The 22366-nt window shown below is 36.3% G+C and overlaps 2 protein-coding genes across 2 annotated transcripts in view; one reads left to right on the forward strand and one right to left on the reverse strand.

The window, feature by feature from the left end:
* The window catches only part of LOC128659984 (zinc finger protein 585A-like), a 523622-nt gene that overhangs the window by 195876 nt on the left and 305380 nt on the right, over window positions 1-22366 (reverse strand). The window lies entirely within an intron of this gene.
* On the forward strand, window positions 14488-22070 carry LOC128659985 (gastrula zinc finger protein XlCGF26.1-like). Its single transcript, XM_053713578.1, has 2 exons — window positions 14488-14646; window positions 15354-22070. The coding sequence occupies exons 1-2, from the start codon at window positions 14628-14630 to the stop codon at window positions 17162-17164; spliced, it is 1830 nt and encodes a 609-aa protein (XP_053569553.1). The 5' UTR covers window positions 14488-14627; the 3' UTR covers window positions 17165-22070.

Here is a 22366-nt window from a genome sequence, read left to right on the forward strand (position 1 = left end):
ACATAAATTATGTTTTTATTTTTATTAGGGAACAAACTATCTGAAAGTACTGAGTGTGGTAACATTTTGATACAATCAGTGACTGTAAAAACAATTGGAAAACATTATGTTGGAGACCAATGTAAGGTGACTTTTTAGATGTAAAATATTGTATGTTTTAAGTTGCAATAATTTTATACATTAAACAATTAAAGCTGACCCTTTTAAATTCAAAATTTTTAGCTTTACAGACATTTAACATTTTATATGTAGTTTTTTTTTTTTTATATATTATTTTTAAAAATAAAAGATAATAGATGAAGCAATTTATAACAAACACACAAATCTGCAGGTCTGTTCCTTTAGAAATTAGTGTAAAATCTTTCACTTTAGGCTTTTCCAAAGTATGGATTTATCTTAAAAAAGAGAGCAATATGGTTTGTTTACATCTATATATTATATGTATGGGAATATAATTTATGATAGACAGATTAGAAAAATAAATATTAGATAATACAGTTAGTGACAATGAGAGGTCACATTATTATTGAAATACTCAGCTTTGTATCTCATATGTGTCTAATAACAAGTTAATATTATACATCTGTTTGCAACTAAGTTCTGTTAAAATAACATTTTCCATCAATAAAAACATAATATAATGCTGTATCCTGAGATATTTTAGGACACAACAGAAAAATCTCATTTAAATTAACAGTTTGTTTCCTCCTTACTTATCCATATGATAATCACACCCTGAGGGGGAGGCAGGGACTCTGTATTCATGTGACACGAGAGGGGACAATAGACATCTATATGAGAACAAAAGTCCAGGTGTGACCCTCTCATTGTCTCCCAACTGACAAGTTGTACTCATGTGAGTCACACTGAGAATGGTGACACTCCCACATTAGTATAAATATCTGTGTAACACTCAGTGATATCACAGGAGGAACCAGAGAGACTTAATACTTACAGAGCTTCTGCTAAACGGTAATATGCAAAACCTGACATAAATCTTTATTAGCAGCCTCACACTGTTGTGTTTTATATAATGATGAGAAAATATTGTTCTGTATTTTGTTATGATAAAGATAAATTATTTCACTTTATATAAGAAACTGAGTTTATATAAAAAAAACTCAATTGTACTTATTTAATTTGTTTTCTATATCTTTCATGCTGTGTAAATAAATTTAAGTTTTTCCATTAAAAAGCCCAATTGAATACATAATAATTTGTAGCACTTTGTAAAATGAATGTTTGTAGCAGAACCAAACAATATTTTGAAGCTTGAGGAGGTCTGTCTGATAATTCATGTGTAGGGGTTGTTCCTGTTATCCAATGAGCAATAGATTTTTAAGTATCAGCCAATTAGAATCCTGTATTTCCCTATAGGTTTATAATTAACTGTAGAGCCCAGATAAACCATTTTCATTTAATATTAGTGTGAAGCTGCTATTTGCTCCACTAATAAATATCACTCAGCTTTTGGCCCTGTTGTATCAGTCTCGTCACATATACTGATCTAATCATAAATATCTTGTGATCTGCATATTATTTTATTTCTAATGAGGTTATTTTATAATACATTTCTTATTTCTATTAGCTGCACCTGTTTATCATCAGAACGTTTATCCCACTGATCTGTGACTGATTCTTGTTGTTAGTAAATACCTTAGTGAGTGTATTCTGCAGTTTCAGCTGCTGCTGTTTATGTCACATGATCACAGACTTAAAGGGACAGTGTCCTGTAAATTTGGTTTTCGCTTAAAAGAAAAAGAAAACCCAAAATGTATTTCATTATTTAAAAAGAACATATTTTAAACAACTTCCCATTTTACTTATATTATGATATTTGCTTCATTATTTAGATATCCTTTATTAAAGCAGCAGCAATGCACTACTGGGAGCTAGCTGAGCACATATGGTGAGCCAATGGCAAGAGGCTTGTATGTGCGACCACTAATCAGCACCTTTGCCACAAAGGTCTCCAAGAGAATAAAGCAGATTTAGCAATAAAAGAAAATTGTAGAGTTGTTTAAATTTGAATCATAAAAGTTTGATTTCTTTTTCAAGATACAATGAGTCCACGCATTTCATTCTTACTTGTGGGATATTGCCTCCTGGTTAGCAGGAGGAGGCAGAGAGCACCACAGCAGAGCTGTATAAATAGCTCCTCCCTTCCCTCCCAACCCAGTCATTCTCTTTGCCTGTGTTAGTGATAGGAAGAGGTAAAGTGAGGTGTTCGTTTAGATTCTTCAATCAAGAGTTTATTATTTTTAAAGTAGTGCCAGTGAGTGCTACTTTGTTCTAGGGTGTAGCCTAGACCAGATCAGTCTCTACAGTAGGGTATTTGGTGGCTTTAAAGCAATAGGAACTGGTGGGACATAATTCTCACTGCGCCTCCTATACATATTTGCTGCCCTAATACAGACTGCTAAAGCACTTTTAACACAGGCTAATCTTAGTCCACAGGGCTATGGGAGGGAGAGTTCCTCTGAAAACATGCTGCACTGCCATGCTGTCGCACAGCTTTCAAGGTAAGTGCTGACTTTTTGTTCTGGGGGATCTCAGAGAAGTGGAGCACTTTATTTATGTGGTTTGGACTCCTACATGTTAAAGGAGGGGCAACACATTCTTAGAAGGGGCTAAAAATCCAGTGGTTATGTGAACACTATGGTACTAGACAGTTACATAAGCAAGGGATAAGAAATAGGGCTCTTAATGTGATGGGACAAGTCACCTCTCCTAGTAGGAGAGGTCTATAGCAGCTAATTTTAAGCAGCCACTGAAGTTAATGTCAGTTTATGACTCTAATGTCCAGGAGCTGGTTCAGTTTTTGCTTTTACAGACCGCAAATGTTAAGGTGGTGATGCGATAACATTAGAAATGGTGTATGGATCACTATTTGTTGGTTTACATGACATGTGGTAGCTTGACTGTCCCCAATATGTGTCTAAGGGTTTCACTAGCTCCTGGTGGCCTATCTATACAAAGTTTTAATGGCGACCGGGAGATTGTTTGTTATACGCCCATGATGGGTGGAGTTACAAGTTCACGCCGTTTTTGGGCGCTTTCGCTATCTCTAGGGCATAGTTTTACTGGTGCCGGGAGTTAGAGAGTCTTCACGCCCACGATGGGCGGAGTTGCTAGTTTACGCCACTTTCGGGCGCTTTCTCTCTCTCTCTGGGGTATAATCATGCAAGTGACAGTAACGTTTTTTTCATTTGTTATTTTTATTAAACAATTTCAGCTGTTTGTTTATTTCATTCTTTGCGTCTTAGGATGGAACAAATGCACACAAGATAGAAAAAAGACAGTTTCTTTCAAGATTTAAAGAGACAGTAACGTCTTTCTGTACAAATTTTATCAGTTGTTTATTTGTTCATTCATCCTTTGTGATTTGGGATGGAACAAAAGCATACATCATGAGGTTTCTTGTTAAGACTTAATGAGACAGTTTTCATTTTTTGAGTGTAAATTTTGAAAGAAAATTTCTGTACCTACTCTAAGGAGATTGCTATTAGGAACAGGTTAACACTTCCGGTAGGAGGGGCTAAGCAAGCAGACGCGTGTGAAGTACGCTGCCTGCTTCCAGAGGCCTAAGAAAGGAGCCGCGGCATCGAGTGCCTATAGGCGGGCCGAAATCACCCAGCCCAGGACCCGTAGCTGCCGCCAAGGAGGCCGACAGCCCTGCAGAAATTGCGGACATCGGCCTATAAGGCCCATCTGCAGAGGCTGCCTAAAGAGTTCCCAGTGACACACGCTGCCCGCCAGGACCCAAAGGAGCAGGTGGTGAGCGGATACAGCAGTGGGACAGGTCTCCTATACAGCCACTTCTTGCCCCAGGAGGAGAGGTGACAAGCGTTCCTTGTCGACCAGCTCAGGAAAAAGGCTAAAGGGATCCTGAGTGTAGCATCACCTCGACCTGCCAGTAAGTCCGTATACTTGGAAGAGCAGCAGGAGAGAAAGTCCTGCAGTGCGGCGGAACCACAGCTACCAGAAACATCTTCACAGAATAAGATAAGTTTGGATTTGTCTTTTCTTAACAACTTCACTAATAACTTTACTGAATAATGACTGTATACAATCGGTAGAGGGGGGAGGGGTGTCAGGTGTAAAGCCAGATTGTGAACATAATAGAGCTCCTGCGAGAGTAGGGCCTGACATAAGCCACTCATCCCCCCCCCAACCCCCCTCAACCCTCCCAGCACAGCACAACCCCCAGAAGATTAAATGTCCTGAAAGAAAGAGTTCCAGAATATGAACATTTTAATATCTCCCCTATAAGAAGAAAATAGGGTAAAGAGAGCATTCATAAAGGAAAGCAAAGCAAGTAACTGGTCTATAGGGGGAAAGAGCTAGGAAAAAGAAAAAGGAGACTTTTTAAGAAGAAGGAGGGAAGAAGAGAAGGAGAGAAGGAAGGAAAAGGAAGAAGGAAGGGGAAAGAAAAGGAAAGAAAAAAGGAAAAAAGAAGAAGAAAAGAAAAGGAAAAAACACAGATTAATAACTGGGCTAACTGTTGGAAAGAAAGGAAAGAAAGACAAGAGAAGCGAGAGAGCGGGAGGAGAGAGAAGGAAAGAGAAGGAGAAGAGAAGAGAAGGGGAAAGAAAAAAAAAAAAAAAAAAAAAAAAAAAGCCCTGAATTGTTTTCTTTCTTTTCCCATTTTTCCTTTTTTTTACTTAATACAAATAGAAGAGGGACTCATAAGCACTTTCAAACAGCATTTGCCACAATAATAACAGCAGTGGAATAAGTTGCATAAGGACATTGTCTACAGAAACTGTTACTGAATATGATCTGGGGGCAACCCAGGTTTAAAAGAGTAGTGTCATTCATACTCTTTGTTGCTCTCTTTTTCTGCTTGTTAAAATTGGTATAGGCCTAAAAACCATGATAGAAATGTTTATGATTGCAATATTAAGTGTCACCACATGTTTTATACTTAAGCTTCTAGGATATGTTGGTATGCTGTATCTTACAAAATAATATAAGGCTTAAGGCAAAGGTGATAAGTGATAAATGTGCTAGCTCTATTCCCCAAGAAAGGAAATTATTAGACAACATAGGATATAAGTAAAAGTGATAACATACAACAATATACAACCGAGCTAGCTCTACTCCCCAAGATAGAAGAAAAAGGGAAGGGGTAGGAAGGAGAGAGGGAGAAGGAAAAGGGGAGAAAAGAAAGGGGAGAGAGAAATTATCTCAGGATTTAAATTAACAAGTGCTAGCTAACAAGTGCTAACAAGTGCTAGCTTTATTTTACATTTGAAAAGGAATTTTCTAGCTTTTTTGCTCTCCTCTTTCCTCTCTATTTCTGGGCTAAGGTTCTACATCTTTATAAATACGCACATATTTTCAACTGTACACAAAGCTCTGTAAACAAGTCCTAGTAGAAGAGGTGAACCAAAGCAGGGTCACTAAAAACTCTACAAGCCTTAAACAGTCTGTAAGGATAGAAAAACCCTTAAGTTTCTTTTGCATCTGATAAGGTGGATAGAGAATTAAAAGCAACCTCAGAGATTTTTTTACACGTAACAGTATGGCAAAAGCTAATAAAAATAAAGTGGGCTAAGCTTGAATGTAAGAAACTAGGTAAAATTGGTTTGGAACAGATAGTATTTAAATCTTGGTAGATATAATTCAAACGCATATATAGATAATCTTCTCATTGAAGTAAACGTCAAGACTATACAACAGCTTGGTAAAGGCCAGCTTACTCGCTAGATAGAAATAAAAATTTCAACATCTTTTATACAACGCAAATAACTCAAGATAGAAGAGAAAATAGTAAAACTCGAATAAGTACGTATACCCTTAGTTAAAAGTATAGTCTACAATTTTACTTTAATTTGGAAAAATACTCTCCACTCTCTAACTAATAGTGGTGGGCCTAAAAACTCCTCATTATCAACTACATAGTCTGGAATCACATATTAACACATAGTCTCACTCTCTAAACACAAGAGGATATTACTTAATCTAGGGGTAAAGGAAGAGTTCACATATATATATGGAAAAATATTTAAACAAAAGTAAAATCACTTCACCAGGTATGTCTTCCCGAAGTAAAAATCAAGAAAGAAAAGGGAATAGAATATCACAGGATTCACAGGGGGGAATAGGGGAAATAAATCTTTCACAAAGTTCTAACAATGAAGAATTAATTAAGCAGCTTGATGCACTATTTACACCCAAGTTCGACTTAATTCAAAATAACATCACTTCACTAACACTTGAAGTAAAACAATTTGCAACCAGACTCACGTATGCAGAACAGAGAATATCTGATATTGAGGATGGGGCCCTACAGAGGGAACAAACACTACGCACTATGTCCACCCAGATTGAAAGCATGAAAAATAAACTTGAGGACCTAGAAAACAGGGCCAGAAGAAATAATTTACGTCTTATTGGCCTAACAGAGGACATACAGGAGAAAGATCTTAAGAGATTTGTGGAGGTAGAACTAATGGATCTATTAAATATTGGAGTTGAAACTCAAAATATAACAATTGAGAGAATACATAGAATAGGCTCAGAGAGACAAGAGGAGGGAAGAAACAAAACAGGCAGACCGGTTATCATGAAATTGCTGAATTTTCAGGAAAAAATCAAAATTATGAATGCTTATAGGAAAGTAAATGGAGAAATTATCTATAGGGGCAGAAAACTTTTGTTATTTAATGACTTCTCTTACGAGACATCTAACAAACGACGCTCTCTTGCGCCAATATGTACCAAACTAATACAAGAAGGGTGGAGAGTTAGACTTTTATACCCTGCCAGACTTAGCATTAGTACTACCACAGGGAACAGGATATTTACAGATGTAGAGGAAGTAAACGAGTTTCTTAAAGAGCATAAAGATAGCTTAGAAAGACAACAAGGCCCTGTAACATGAACAGTGCCCCTGCTCTCTTTGAATCTTTTGGCACTGGTTTTAGCTTTTAAGGTTAACACATAAAGGAATATAATGTATACTAACTTTGATTTTAGAAAAATGTATAGAATAAAACTTAGTTACGGGGGAAAATTCCCCTTCAAGGGAAAACTGGAAGGAAAAAGGAAGACCCCCAGCGAAGTAAAGGGAACTAATAAAGTCTTGGTAATTTACAAAGTTATTTTTTTTTTTTTTTTTTTTTTTTTTTTTTTTTTGCTGTTCTCTTCTCTCTCCCTCACTCCTTTCTTCAACTCTTTCCTGTGTGCTGCTATGACCACCCTATCCTGTTAACACTTTACAGTCAGAAACGACTTATCAATAATAGTTAAACCCACAGATTAGTGAAAATGAGTCTTAAAGTAGTTTCGTGGAATATAGGGGGAATAACATCACCCATGAAACGCAAAGCTATTTTGAGATACGCGAAAAAATTGGGTGCTCAGATATTGCTCCTGCAGGAAACAAACCTAAAAGGGGAAGAGGCTATTAAACTAAAAGGGGGTTGGGTGAAAGAGGTGATATATACTACAGGGCATCAAAGGAAAAAAGGAGTGGCTATCTTGTTTAGTAAAACAATAGAATATAAAATTGACAAACTAGTGAGAGACGTGGAAGGAAGGTACATCATACTAGAAGCTGAAATTGCACATAGGAAGATTGTTATTTGCAACGTATATGGCCCAAATGAGGAGGATATAGACTTCTGGCAAAGCTTGCGAGATAAGTTGCTAATATACTCCACGCATACCATAATTATTGGTGGAGATTTCAATATTGCTCCCAATACTACAGTAGACAGAAGTAGAGATAACGGTGAGCAAGCAATAAGGCAAAAAACGCTAGATAAATCTACAATAGCCAGAAGAAAAAGAGAGTCTCTTCTTATAAAAAGGTTTCAGCAAGATCTAAAACTAATTGATATATATAGAACTAGACATCCTGATGAAAGAGAATATACATGCCTCTCGAAATCAAAAAAAACTTTATCCAGAATAGACTATTTTCTCATCTCAGAAAAGCTAATAGATTGTATTCAGGAGACACTTATTGATATAATAACTATATCAGACCATGCCCCCATCTCAATTGCATTAGACCCCAAACAAAAGACGCGGAAATCCAACCAGTTCTTCTTTCCAAAATATCTAGCAAAAAATAGTAAGTTTATAAGTTTCTTAAGATCTAAATGGGCTGAATATAAACAGTTTAATAATAGCTCTTTTGACAAAACTCATATATACTGGAATGCCGCAAAAGCCGTATTAAGAGGTGAAATTTTGGCATACCAAATAAAGCAAAATAAAAAAACACACGCATATAAAAAGCAGATAACTAACTGTGTGATCAATAAATATTCCAGATATATCCAGACAAAAACTGCAGATAACTGGCAACAATATATTCAGGCTAAAAAAGACAGAGACACCTACCTCATGCAAAACGAGATTAGAGAAAATACAAAATCCTGCGCACAGTTTTATAGGTATGGCAACAAGGTGGGTAGCTTTCTAGCAAGAATTGACAAAAATCACAAAACTAAAAGCTTTATAAAAAAAATAAAAAATAAAGATCAGATCTGGACTCAAACAGAAGATATACAAAAGGCCTTCCTTGACTATTTTACGGAGCTTTATTCAGCACAGCATATTAATTATACTATCAAGGATTCATTTTGGGAGTCCTTGACAGTCCCAAAACTAGAAAATAATTGTCTAACTAAAATCAATGAACCCATTACAGAAAATGAAATAAGACAAACAATCAAAATGATGGCAAATAATAAAGCGGCAGGGCCGGATGGCCTCCCATCCGAATTTTATAAGATTCTCATAGAGGAAATAACCCCTACATTAAATGCTCTGCTGAATGGGCTCTGGAATGGACAGTTGGAGCCATCAGCTGATTTTAATGAATCCATAATAATAGTCATACCTAAACCTGGAAAAGATTCACAATTAATTGACTCTTACAGGCCCATCTCACTACTCAACATTGATTATAAAATTCTGACCAGCATTCTAGCTAAAAGGATTCAGGCTTCATTAGATACAATAATTCACCCGGATCAAACAGGCTTTATGAAAGGAAGGTCCTCAAATGTTAATCTAAGGAAAGTTTTCTTAACAATCTCAGACCAGTGGTATAATGATAAATATAATAAAAAAGTTAACAAAGAAGACAGTTCAATAGTATCACTGGATGCAAGTAAAGCTTTTGATTCCGTTACATGGGACCACCTTGTTGCCTCTCTTATAAATTTTGGATATTCAGGCAATAGTCTTAATCTAATTAAGAAACTTTATACTGAGTCTAGGGCAGCGATAATTATCAATGGCAACAAAACACCCTACTTCCCCCTCTTAAGAGGGACAAGACAGGGATGTCCTTTGTCGCCCTTAATTTTTAATATTGCATTGGAACCTTTACTGATTGCTTTGAGAAATAATATACAGGGGATTGAGTTAGGAGGCAAGAGAATACAGTTAGCGGTCTATGCAGATGACCTACTGGTATTTTCTAGAAATTCAAAGATAAACTTTAATAAAATGTGCCAGATTATAAAAAACTATGGCTCTTTTTCAGGATATCATATCAACCAGTCTAAATCTGAAGTACTATGGCTTCAAAAAAATCAAGATTCAGAAACTAAAATATTCAAAGAAGTAACTAAATATATGACATACTTGGGGGTTAAAATATCCAGAGACCCCTCAGAATGGTACGCTTTAAACATTGGTAATGGCATTAGACAATTCTGTGAAACCCTCAAAAGGTGGACCTCATTGCCACTTTCTCTCTCTGGTAAAGTAAATTTACTTAAGATGATTGCACTCCCTAGGTTATTGTATCTTTTCCAGAATATTCCTTTCTTAATCAAGAAACAGGAGATTAAAACATCTAATCAGGCAATTAAGGAATACTTATGGACGAATAATAGACCTAGACTTAGCCATCAAAAATTAACACTTAAAAAAGAATATTTGGGCCTGGGTCTCCCTAACTTAATAATATATAACCTGGTGGCAGTGACAAAGATTGCTCTTGATTGGCTCCTAGAGAGTAATCATTTTACCTTACCAGAGACAGAAAATGGATTGATAAAACCTCTTTATTTAAAAAATATCCTCCATCTTGAGGTTAAGAACCTTCCACCATATGTCAAAAAAATAGATTTGCTCAGGGATACAATTGTAGCATGGCACAGAACATGTAAATATTTAGGTATATATCCCTATGCAACACGATATTTAACTATCAAAGGAAACTCAGAATTTAAACAGGGTCACTCATCCAAAATATTTTCAGACTGGCAAGAAAAGGGATTATCCAATATTATTCAATTAACAAAAAATAACCAGGGAGTAATTCAGGTTGAAGATTTCGAAACAATTAAAAATAAATATCTCCTCTCTGAGAAACATTATTTCTCATTTTTACAAATCAGGCATTATTGCCTTAAATTAATACAAATACAAGGGAATAACTGGGATCTTGCACCATTAGTTCCGGTAATTAATCTTATTAAAAGTGGTAAATACTCAATATCCCCGCTATACAACCTATTAAATAATATAAACTACAAACAACACATTGAAAGAGGAACTGTAAAATGGAGGGAAGTCTACTTTCCGAATTTAACTACGCAAGTAATACTAAAAAGCGTGGAAAGAGTGGAGGAAGCATCATTAGCTATCCCTATGCGTGAACAGCACGTAAAGTTAATGTGGATGGTATATATCACACCTGAGAAGATTGCTAAATGGGGTGGCATAGGGGAAGGAACGTTCTGCATTAAATGCAGACAATCAAAGACAAACCTAATCCATAGCTTCTGGCTATGCCCCAAGATACAAGGTTTTTGGGGAAAGATAAATTTCTGGCTGAGCAAAGTTTATCAAACTCAAATACTCTTACAACCAGATCAGATCTTTTTTTTTCACTATAAAAAAGAACACCTACAAAATCGGAAATTTATAACGATGATAATTTTGTTAGCTAGAAATCTTATATTAAAAGGATGGAAACAGGCTAAACCACCCTCCTTTGGGAATCTTGGGGAAATTATTCATCACCAATTTTTCATAGAACTACAAGACACTTTATACCACATTGACAACAACATAACACGCTTCTTTAGCAAATGGGAGAAGTGGATTAAAACTAGGGAGATCGAAGAACAAAAGAAAATAATTGGAAACTTTAAAAATACAATCTATATGGAAAATTGTAGATTGAGAGGAGAATGGCTTTTTGAAGAGCCCGATCAGGCCTAGAAAACAGAGGGAGGGGGAAGAGAGGAGAGAGAATTTTTTTTTTTTTTTTTCTCTTATTACAAGACGTAAACATTTCTATGTGATTTAAGATGTTATAACTTTAAATTGAATATTTTATATATAGATCCCAGGGGGGGAAAAGGCACCAATATAGATAGAAAGATTTTTCGTGTTGTTTCTGTGGTCGAAAAGGGGAAAGGATAAAGGTCTGTTAGTTTTTTTTCTTATGCTTTCTTTCTTTATGATAATAGAAAGGGGGAAAAAGGAATACCTCTTTATATCTTTATGTTTGTTATGCTTTATGGACAGGTATCCTCCCTAAAAGATTTAATTTTCTCTGTTTGAGACCAAGATTGGGTAAATATATACTGCATTATATATTAGCTGAAACATAAAGTAAACAGTATGAAAATGTTATACTATGATTTTGTTAAATCTGGAAAGATTGATTGTTTAAGATTTGTAATTGATGTATAAAACTAATAAACCTTTTTAAAAAGAAAAAAAAAAAAAAAAAAAAAAAAAAAAAGGAACAGGTTAACAATGGTCAAGTTATATGCAAAACAGAATGAGCAGCAGTCTGCCAGGAATGAACAGCAGCATCAATAGCTTGTTCTATGGCCCGGTTATCACCTGGTAGTAGCTTCTTTCTGCCCAATTGTGCTTTCACAGAGGAAAACTTTCCTGTAGTATATCAGTCTTATCCCGCCGACATGGTCAGTCCAGCCCTGAAATACCAGGCAATTCTCCTCTGAACAAGGAACATGACAACCCCAGACGATCATTTCGGCCTCCTTTGGGCCTCATCAGTGAGGTGCAGCCATATCCCTCTAAGCACATTGGGCAAGGAGTCCACGTCTGGTTTCCCCCATCACCCTTAGGGATACTATCCCCAGGGTCATATTTACATATGCAAAACAGAATGAGAAGCAGTCTGCCAGGAACGAACGGCAGCATCTAAATCTTGTTCTATGGCCCGGTTACCACCTGGTAGTAGCTTCTTTCTGCCCAATTGTGCTTTGACAGAGGAAAACTTTCCTGTAGTATATCAGTCTTATCCCGCCGACATGGTCAGTCCAGCCCCGAAATACCAGGCAATTCTCCTCTGAACAAGGAACATGACAACCCCAGACGATCATTTCGGCCTCCTTTGGGCCTCATCAGTGAGGTGCAGCCATATCCCTCTAAGCACATTGGGCAAGGAGTCCACGTCTGGTTTCCCCCATCACCCTTAGGGATACTATCCCCAGGGTCATATTTACATATGCAAAACAGAATGAGAAGCAGTCTGCCAGGAACGAACGGCAGCATCAATATCTTGTTCTATGGCCCGGTTGCCACCTGGTAGTAGATCAGGCCAAGCCCACGACACAAAGTAAAGGGGGTCAGTGGCAGTCATTTGAATGCAGTGTTTTGTAACATGGCACAAGGGGTTGTTCCTGTTAACCCAAATTAAAGTCAGTGCTACTTTTGTCCTCAGGATTAATCTGTTGTATCTTTATGCTTTTGCACATCCATGTGTTGCTAAATCATGCAACCTTAAAGGGATATGAAACACATTTTATTTTTTTCTTGATTCAGATCTAGAACCTGCAAATTCACACAACTTTCTAATTTACTCCTATTATCAATTATTCTTCATTATCTTTATTTGTGCTGCTCATTTGAAAAGTAGATCCCAACACAAAATAGTGTGAGCACCCTGCTTTAATGTGTTTCACATGACTTGTTTTACCGGTGTATAAAATAGTATAACGTGTATGGGAAATGTCACCTTTAGCTTTAGTTTTTATGTGAAATAACTGTTTGCTGTCTGTAATTTATTTTCATTATTAAATTGTACACAGCCTTTTAAATGACCTGAGACAGCGGCTCCTACTTAGCATATGCAGGATTCACATTATATAAAAATATGAGTCTGTTATTGGCTGATAGCTGTCACATGGTACAGGTGCAGAACGACATCTATCAGAAAACAATCTACTTCTCTTTTTAAATTCATAGTAAGTTTTATTGCATTGTATTTTTATTATGCATCTGTGGTTTTGTAATTCTATGTGTTATGGTCCTTTTAAATGGACTGAACTTGTCAAAAAACATATCTCATTATGTTATTACTTTATGTAAATACAAACAATTGCTTTTCTTTTCTATATCTAAGATAGCAATTGAAATGAACATTTTAGTGCCTATCTCTCTCAAACCCAATTGCAATGTGATTTAAGACCATGCAGTATTGACCAAGAGAAGTTAAAGGACGGGTGGTGGAGCACATGACAAATACAAAATGTCTGATGGTGAGAATTAGTAAGAAGTAAAAAACCCATACTGCATTATCCAATTTAAAGGGAAACTAAACCCAATTGTTTTCTTTCATGATTCAGACAGAGCTTGCAATTTTTTAAATAACTTTATAATTTACTCCTATTATTAATTTTTCTTAATTCTCTTGCTATCTTTATTAAAAAAGCAGGAATATGATGCATAGGAGCCGGCCCATTTTTGGTTGAGATCCTGGGTTATGCTTGCTCATTGGTGGGTAAATGTCAGCCTCCAACAAGCAAGCGCTATCCATGGTGCTGAACCTAAAATGGTCTGGCTGCTAAGATTTACATTCCTGCTTTAAAAATAAAGATAGCAAGATAACAAAGAAAAATTGATAATAGGAGTAAATTAGAAAGTTGCTTAAAATTTCATGCTCTATCTGAATCATGAAAGAAATAAAATTGTGTTCAGTGTCCCTTTAACATATATTTAAACAAATGATATTTAACATTTATTTCAGTAGAAAATATTGTTTCATATAAATGACATAAAATAAAGATTATAATATATTTGTAAAGTTGTGATATGGCCTCACTCATAAATAGATTTTCTACCATTATGTTGTATAGATCTGGGAAGATTCATATTTAAAGTGATAGTAAACACCCAAAATGTTATTGTTTAAAAAGATAGATAATCCCTTTATTTACTATTAGCTTTTAACTAAGAATACCAAGACATCAAAGCAAATTTGATAATAAAAGTAAATTAGAAAGTGCCCTATCTGAATTATAAAAGATTAATTTGGACTTTAATGTCCCTCTAAGGGGCAATTATAACACCCACAGAGATAACTGTACTAAATGCTTGTGGCGAATCAACATCACATATGTAATAACATAATCAGCTGATCTGTATCACATGAATTGTTGTGTGCCTTTAATTATACTATATGTACAGTTAATCAGAACCATTATTTATTATCTATTTAAACAATTTAATATACTTTTTACAGACACGGCCAGAGCACTGAGAGATATTTGCGCTGCTTAATCTGTTGGCGCTCTACAAATAACCGATAATAATATCAGGTATTGATGTAAATGGAGTGAATAAGGGAACCATCTTCCTGAACACAGACCTTGGAGCCTGTTATCATCATGAACTCATATGTGTTAGGTGAGTAAAATAGATTTTATGCTGATTTTAATTACTGGGAAATAGAATAGATCACTCATTAAACAAATATAAACTATTATATGTACATCTGCATCTTTTAAGAACATTTGTGTCAGTGACAGTTATAAAGAAGGAGCAACTTCCATTGGAATGAGGAGAAGGGTAAAAAATACTACAGCTTCCTCTGTCCTTTTAGACAGATCATGTCCAACAACTGCCTAACCTCGCCCTCAGACTTCTGTACTCAGAACACCGGCAAATGAACCTTCCCCTGCCCTGACCTCGCTCATGGAACACCCATAACTACACTTAAATGACTACCTTGTTCCCAGTGAGTGTTTCCTACCCCAGAACTGCCCCTGATGTGTGTGCTTAATTTTGCAGTAAATATTATTAAACTAAACTTAAAGTTTGACTGTTTATATAAATTAAACAACCACAGCTTAAATCTTAAAAGTATAAATGAGGATGATGGATGCCACCTCTCTTGACCATAATACAAATGTACTTGTTCCCTGGCTGAGAATATTATGCAAAAAAAAATTGTCATTTTTTAATTTGTGGTTTAGCGGTAAATAAATGTAAAAATAAACACAAAATGAAAGACATTTTGTTGCGTATAAAAGAATATGTTTTTTTAGTTAAATGGATTATATTATAAAGAATAAATATTGTTTTTTTCTTTTCTTTAATTTCTTTTTATGTAGACAAACACATGAATAGTTCATATCCATCCTTCACTACAGGAAGCATCAGAATGATACCACAGACTCCAACATTTTTAGACATTAATGACTATTCACAAACATTGGGTAAATCACTGCAGATATTTAAAGAAGATGGTGAATTGTCAGGAACTGGGCAGCAATCATTATGTACAGAGAGTAATTTAGTCATCAAACAAGAGGACAACATTTATGACTTATCTAGTGAAATGATTATCCCTGATGATAAACCACACACATTTACTGAGTTTTCAAAAAAAATTAAAGAAGAGAATAGTCTACAGTCTAGCCAAATGATTCATACAAAGGAGAAACCTTTCAAATGTACAGAATGTGAGAAAAGCTTTAGACGGAAGTCTCATCTCTTAGAACACCACAACATTCACACGGATGAGAAGCCTCACACATGTCCTGAGGGTGTCAAATGTTTTATACAAATGACAAAACTTACAGCTCATGAAAAGACCCTCATAGGGGACAAACCATTTAGCTGTACAGAGTGTGGAAAACGTTTTACACGAATGAATCATCTTAAAACTCATGAAAGGATTCACACAGGAGAAAAGCCATTCACATGTACAGAGTGTGGAGAAAGTTTTACACGTATGAGTAGTCTGAAAACTCATAAAAGGATTCATACAGGAGAAAAGCCTTTCACGTGTACAGAGTGTGGAAAAAGTTTTACAGTTAAAAGTAGTCTGAGAAAACATGAAAGGATTCACACAGGGGAAAAGCCTTTTACATGTACAGAGTGTGGAAAAAGTTTTATACATAAGAGTGATCTGGAAAAGCATGAAAGGATTCACACAGGGGAAAAGCCTTTCACATGTAAAGACTGTGGAAAAAGATTTACACAAATAAGGAGTCTGAAAAATCATGAAATTAATCACACCGGGGAAAAGCCTTTTACATGTACAGACTGTGGAAAAAGTTTTATATGTAAGAGTGATCAGAAAAAGCATGAAAGGATTCACACAGGAGAAAAGCCTTTCACATGTAAAGAGTGTGGAAAAAGTTTTATATGTAAGAGAGTTCTGAAAACTCACGAAAGGATTCACACAGGGGAAAAGCCTTTCACATGTAAAGAGTGTGGAAAAAGTTTTACACAAATAAGTAGTCTGAAAAATCATGAAATTAATCACACCGGGGAAAAGCCTTTCACATGTACAGACTGTGGAAAAAGTTTTACACATATGAGTACTCTGAAAACTCATAAAATGATTCACACAGGGGAAAAGCCTTTCACATGTACAGAGTGTGAAAAATGTTTTACAGAAAAGAGTAAACTGAAAAATCATAAAATGATTCACACAGGGGTAAAGCCTTTCACATGTACAGAGTGTGGAAAAAGTTTTACAGAAAAGAGTACTCTGAAAAGTCATAAAATGATTCACACAGGGGAAAAGCCTTTCACATGTACAGAGTGTGGAAAATGTTTTACACAAATGAGTACTCTGAATACTCATAAAATGATTCACACAGGGGTAAAGCCTTTCACATGTACAGAGTGTGGAAAAAGTTTTACAGAAAAGAGTCATCTAAAAACTCATGAAAAGATTCACACAGGGGAAAAGCCTTTCACATGTACAGACTGTGGAAAAAGTTTTACACAAATGAGTACTCTGAATACTCATAAAATGATTCACACAGGGGTAAAGCCTTTCACATGTACAGAGTGTGGAAAAAGTTTTACAAAAAAGCATAAATTGAAAACTCATGAAAGGATTCACACAGGGGAAATACTTTTACATGTACAGACTGTGGAAAATGTTTTACACAAAAGAGTACTCTGAATAAACATGAAAGGATTCACACAGGGGAAAAGCCATTCACATGTACAGAGTGTGGAAAAAGTTTTACAGAAAAGAGTCATCTGAAAACTCATGAAAGGATTCACAAGGGAAGAAACCTTTCACATGTTTAGAAAGTGGAAAAAGGGTTTTTATTAAAATCGGGTATCACAAAACACCAAATACTTTATATACACAGTGTACAAAACCTTTTTACAATTCTCCTAAAGAGGACAAACTCTATATTGAAGCATCAAAAGAGATGTTATTGTAAATAATACTTTCTAAATCCCAGTTATAAAAGCCTTAGATTGGAAGTGCTCTCCTGCTTTCCTTTGTTCCTCTATATATGTACACCTCAGTTTCTCTCATATAAATTTGATAGAATCCAAACACAACACAGGAATATACAAATCTGTACTCATACTGCCCAGTTTACACAACCATTCACCACCAAAGCACCCCCAGTGTTGATTATTAATATGCCAGTGTAAGAAGTTGTACATTTGATTTACATAGGGAAGGAAATAATTATATTTACAGAATAAAGGAGTCTTATGAATAGAGTGTTAGAAAATTATATAAATGGGGGGCGGAGCCAACTGCTGAACTAGCTGTTCGTGTCTCGGTGCAGCTCCCGATTCCAGGATCCTAAATTAGGGGTCTTTTCACACGGAGAGACTGCACCGGGGTATCACTGCTGTCCTACCCTATAGTGACTATGTGAATGAGGTGTCCATAAAGCCAACATTTTGCACTTGAGGGACTACAAATAGTGTAGATGGGTATATTTCGGTAAGACTTTGGATGTACACCCCGGAGAGCTTAACTGCCTCACTAGCTTCACAAGAAGGGGACCGCCATTTTGAGGACAACACGTTTTATCAACAGACTTTCAGTCACCCAGATAGCTTAACAGAAACTGAAAATATATCCCCTCTCAACGCTTTCTATTAAGCTCCTAACATGGGGATTGCTTCTTATTTTCTAGAGGAGCTACGATCCCTGCTGGAGAGACTTCACGCTACCTTAGCAGACAAGCTGTATGCATCGCCTAACAGCTGAGGCACAAGTCACTTCCAGCAACCCGATTTAAATGAGCCCATTTTGATCGAAGGACCTGGGGGTGGTGCTTTGGGGCCCCGGTGCTTGCCCCCTGCCCTTTACATTTCTATAGAAAATCGGGATGTTGGTGTAGCAAAGGAGTTAGCACAGCATGATGAAGTGACGGCCAGAAGGGCAGATAAAGTTATCAACAGCCTTAAAACGATGCCTCCAGCTAGCGCAACCACATTTGAAGCAATCAGAATTTCTATGCTGCATGGATGGGAGCATGCTGACTATAATCTACAAGCGATTCCTTCTGAGAAAAGTGAACACAGCTGTGGAAATCCAAAGCTGCACACCCTTCTATAACAGCAGCGAACCCATATGTTACTTTTCACGCTTTGGTGCCTTCCTTGCTAGCTCCACTACAAACACATGCAACTTTCTATGTAATCTCTCCCCTTTTGAGAAGATGGGACCCCGGTGGACAAGGAGAAACATGGCTGCAAGCGACATACCTCACACTGCTTGCGCAGCAGTTAAAGTCTCCCTACTATTCAGACCCACGGTCACTTGCTTGGGACACCAGTGATTTCTCGCAGCAACTGTCTCACACATACACGGGACTCAGAGTGTGGAGAGAGGGAATAGGGTGAGATGATACTTCTCCTATACACCCCTGATCCCACAAAAACTGAGACCTTCTATTATACCCTCTTACTATTGAGAACTTTCGATGAGGACCTGGCGGACTGAAGCTTTAAGCCCATAATTGCACTGAGGATTTAATGTTTTAGATGATGTTTATATTTAATGTTTATCTTAATTATTCTGTTAGCCTACTGCCTGAAAATGATAGTGAGTATCATAATGTGCTGCTTTGTTCATAGATATTTTTTTACCCCGTTTAAACCAATCATAATATAGTTATGTTATCCTTGTTCGCTACTCTCACTTGTTCTGCATTATATGACATTTGAGAGGAAGCGACTTGCATGTACGATCTACACCCATTGTTGGATCATAACTATATTCTAAACCCTTACTTACTATGAATAAGTAGCAGGCACGGTAGATAAAATGGAGATATATCCTTTACAGATTACAACATAAATCTACTATAAGGTATACATCTATTATATTGTGCAACTGTTCCTGATGGTGGTGTTGAAACATGAGTTGATAGCCTGCATTTCAAGTATACTTTGTCATTTTAGGTCCTACTATTATAAGATTTGGTGAGTTTTATAGAGCGTGTTAGTTCTCCCCTGAAGTGTTTAGATACAATGCTGTTCTGGCGGTAAAAATAGGCAGACATATGTTAGAATGTTTTCAATGCAGACTTTATATTCTTGTTGTTAAAGTAGCTATACCATGGAGACAATTTTTTTTTGTTTGGACTGGATATATGTAATTGATATTTATTGCATTCCTAATTTTTATTTGGGCTTCGTTGTTTGCATATCTGAGGTTTATATCATAGTTAAGTTAGCTATTACATTAAGCAATGGAGACACCGGAGAGCTATTGGGCATTTGAAGCAAAATATATACTGTTTAATCTACTTCCAAATCATATGTTATCTGCAGCATTCATATACACATAGCACTGTAGAGCAAGGATTCAAAACACAATATCTCAATAGTAGTTGTCATTACCATTTGTCACCACTGGAGGGGAGTCACAGCCTAGTTTTAGTTGGATCCACACAGTAAACTCATGCGATCTTGATGTTCTTACTTCCCTTTGGACTCCTCACTCTGTAACTCATGACTTGCTACCTATAAATACAATTTGCAGGTATATATTTGGGATATAGCTGGACATCTCAGAAATCCTCCCCAGCCAGCTTTAACCAACACTTGCTATTTATTGTCATACCCTCAAATTAGTGGGATGTGTCATTGGGGCAAACGTCTAGCATTTAGGTTAAAAAAAAAATAAAAAAAATCCCTAGTTGTTGTCCTATAAATATATGACCCATATAATTTTACTAAGTATGTTATTGCAGACATTTAAACATTTAAGGCAGCTATGGGCTTGATAGTTTGTTTGAAGCTTAGAGTTAATAGGTACCAACAATGTCTTAGAACATGACCTACATTCTTGAAATATATTGAATTTTATTATATTGTAAATGTTATTGTTTACTGCACCCAGTTTCACTAGACTGCACTCGTTATGATAATTTATATTTATTTTTTGATTGCTTTAAATGTTTCTAAAACATAAAGCTGGGTGTGAGAGTACATGATAATACAGCATATATGATCCCATGCAACTTATAGATTTCAGTTTTGACAGTTTCAATGCATATCATTTGCTTGTTAGCTACACCCATGAGTAATAACTTGGGGCGTGCTACATGTTAGTTCATTATGCAATGTGTATATAAGGTGTGATTAATAGAACAGCAGACTTCCTTTTTATCCATCTATTTGCCTGTACCGGACACTTGCTTTTACATATGCGATTCTCACAACAGGTGCTTAGAATGTTAGGAAAGAGCGCTAGGCAGGCTGGACCTTCACTAGTGCTATTATGTATAATCTCCCTCTTCATAATTTTGTAAATGAGCTACTCGGCTAGTGTCAAATTTCCTACTATATATTTCTCAATTTCTTTATGCAGGGTATGGCGGCTCTGCATTCAAATAGCCCGTTCCTATTTATCCTCTGATAATTCATGTCCCCTCGAAACTTTCAGCATAGATATGGCGCTTTGTTTATAAATTTTGCTTGCCACCCGCAAGCTGTCATCTCCCCCCCCCCCATTATAATATACCTCATTATGCTTATATAGATCACTCCAGACTGAGCATAGTTAGAAAGGGTCTAACAAACATTTTAGTTGGTGGCCTGGTTGGGTTCCTTTCTCCCCTATAAGGCGTAGTCTTATCTGCACTTCCTACATTGCCACTGCCTTATCATACGCATTGAACTTGGAGCTCCTTTCCCTTCCACTCATTATAGCTTTAAATATGCCATAGAATGTTTTAGGGTCTGTGCCTTTTAGTCTGCACATAGCACAGATGTAACATATAAGTGCCAATATGTTCATTCTAATATGAACAATCCTCCTCTTGTCAGCACTGCAAAATATTTATTTACCTAGTGTCGAAGCTCTTACCTTAAGACTCCTAAGCTTCTTTATGCAGGACATAGCATTGACCCACTATACAACTAACCTGTTCCTAGTTACCCTCTAGCAATCCATGTGCACTTGAAACTCTTAACATAGACCTAGTGCTCTGTTCATATATTTTGATTATCACCTTCATACTACCACCTCCTCCCCCCACCTCAATATACCTCCTAGTTTAGGAGGGTTAAATAAGCGGCTAATCTCGCCTATGCAGCACTTTCATAACTTTTAATATTACCTACTAATTGAATATGCTACATAGTTTTCTTTTTTCTTTCCCTACCTTGAGTTAATATATTGGTTAGGTCCAATAGTGGCCTATTGAGTCATAAGAAGGATGCTTTCAGTTTATTTACTATACATGATAAAAAGTATTCTAAAAATGAGGTTTATCATTTGTGATCCATAGGAGGTCTCCTAGGCTTGAAATTACCTTCTTTTCCTTAAATATTTTCGCTTACGTTTGAAGACCCACGTGTGTCCTTTTGTGTTAATTAGAAGGTCCCTAATTAACACATTTCATTTATATAATGTTCACATGGTACATATATTATTAACTCTGTTTTTTACAATTCATTTTTTCTTGTCCTTCTATTGTTAGTACATTATGTAAAAAATGATATCTTATATTATGTGACATAAGAATCTATTTGTGTAATGTTGTATACCTCTAATTGAACCTCAATAAAAAAAATTTTTTTTTTTATATAAACAAGAACATTAGTCTCAAATGATTGACATCTGGGAGATATATTTAACTCCTTAATGACAACTGACGTACCAGGTACGTCATGCAAAAACTAACTGTTAATGACAATAGACATACCTGGTACGTCAGTTGTCTAACAGAGTGCTGGAAGTGATCACAACCGCTTCCAGCAGCTCTGAGGGTATTGCAGTGATGCCTCGATATGGAGGCATCCTGCAATACCCCTTTACAAGCCTCCGATGCAGAGAGAGCCACTCTGTGGCCCTCTCTGCACCGGTAGCGATGGTGCCGAAGGTGCCGTTGTC

This window comes from Bombina bombina, chromosome 5 (genome assembly GCF_027579735.1).
Source record: "Bombina bombina isolate aBomBom1 chromosome 5, aBomBom1.pri, whole genome shotgun sequence".
NCBI lineage: Eukaryota > Metazoa > Chordata > Amphibia > Anura > Bombinatoridae > Bombina > Bombina bombina.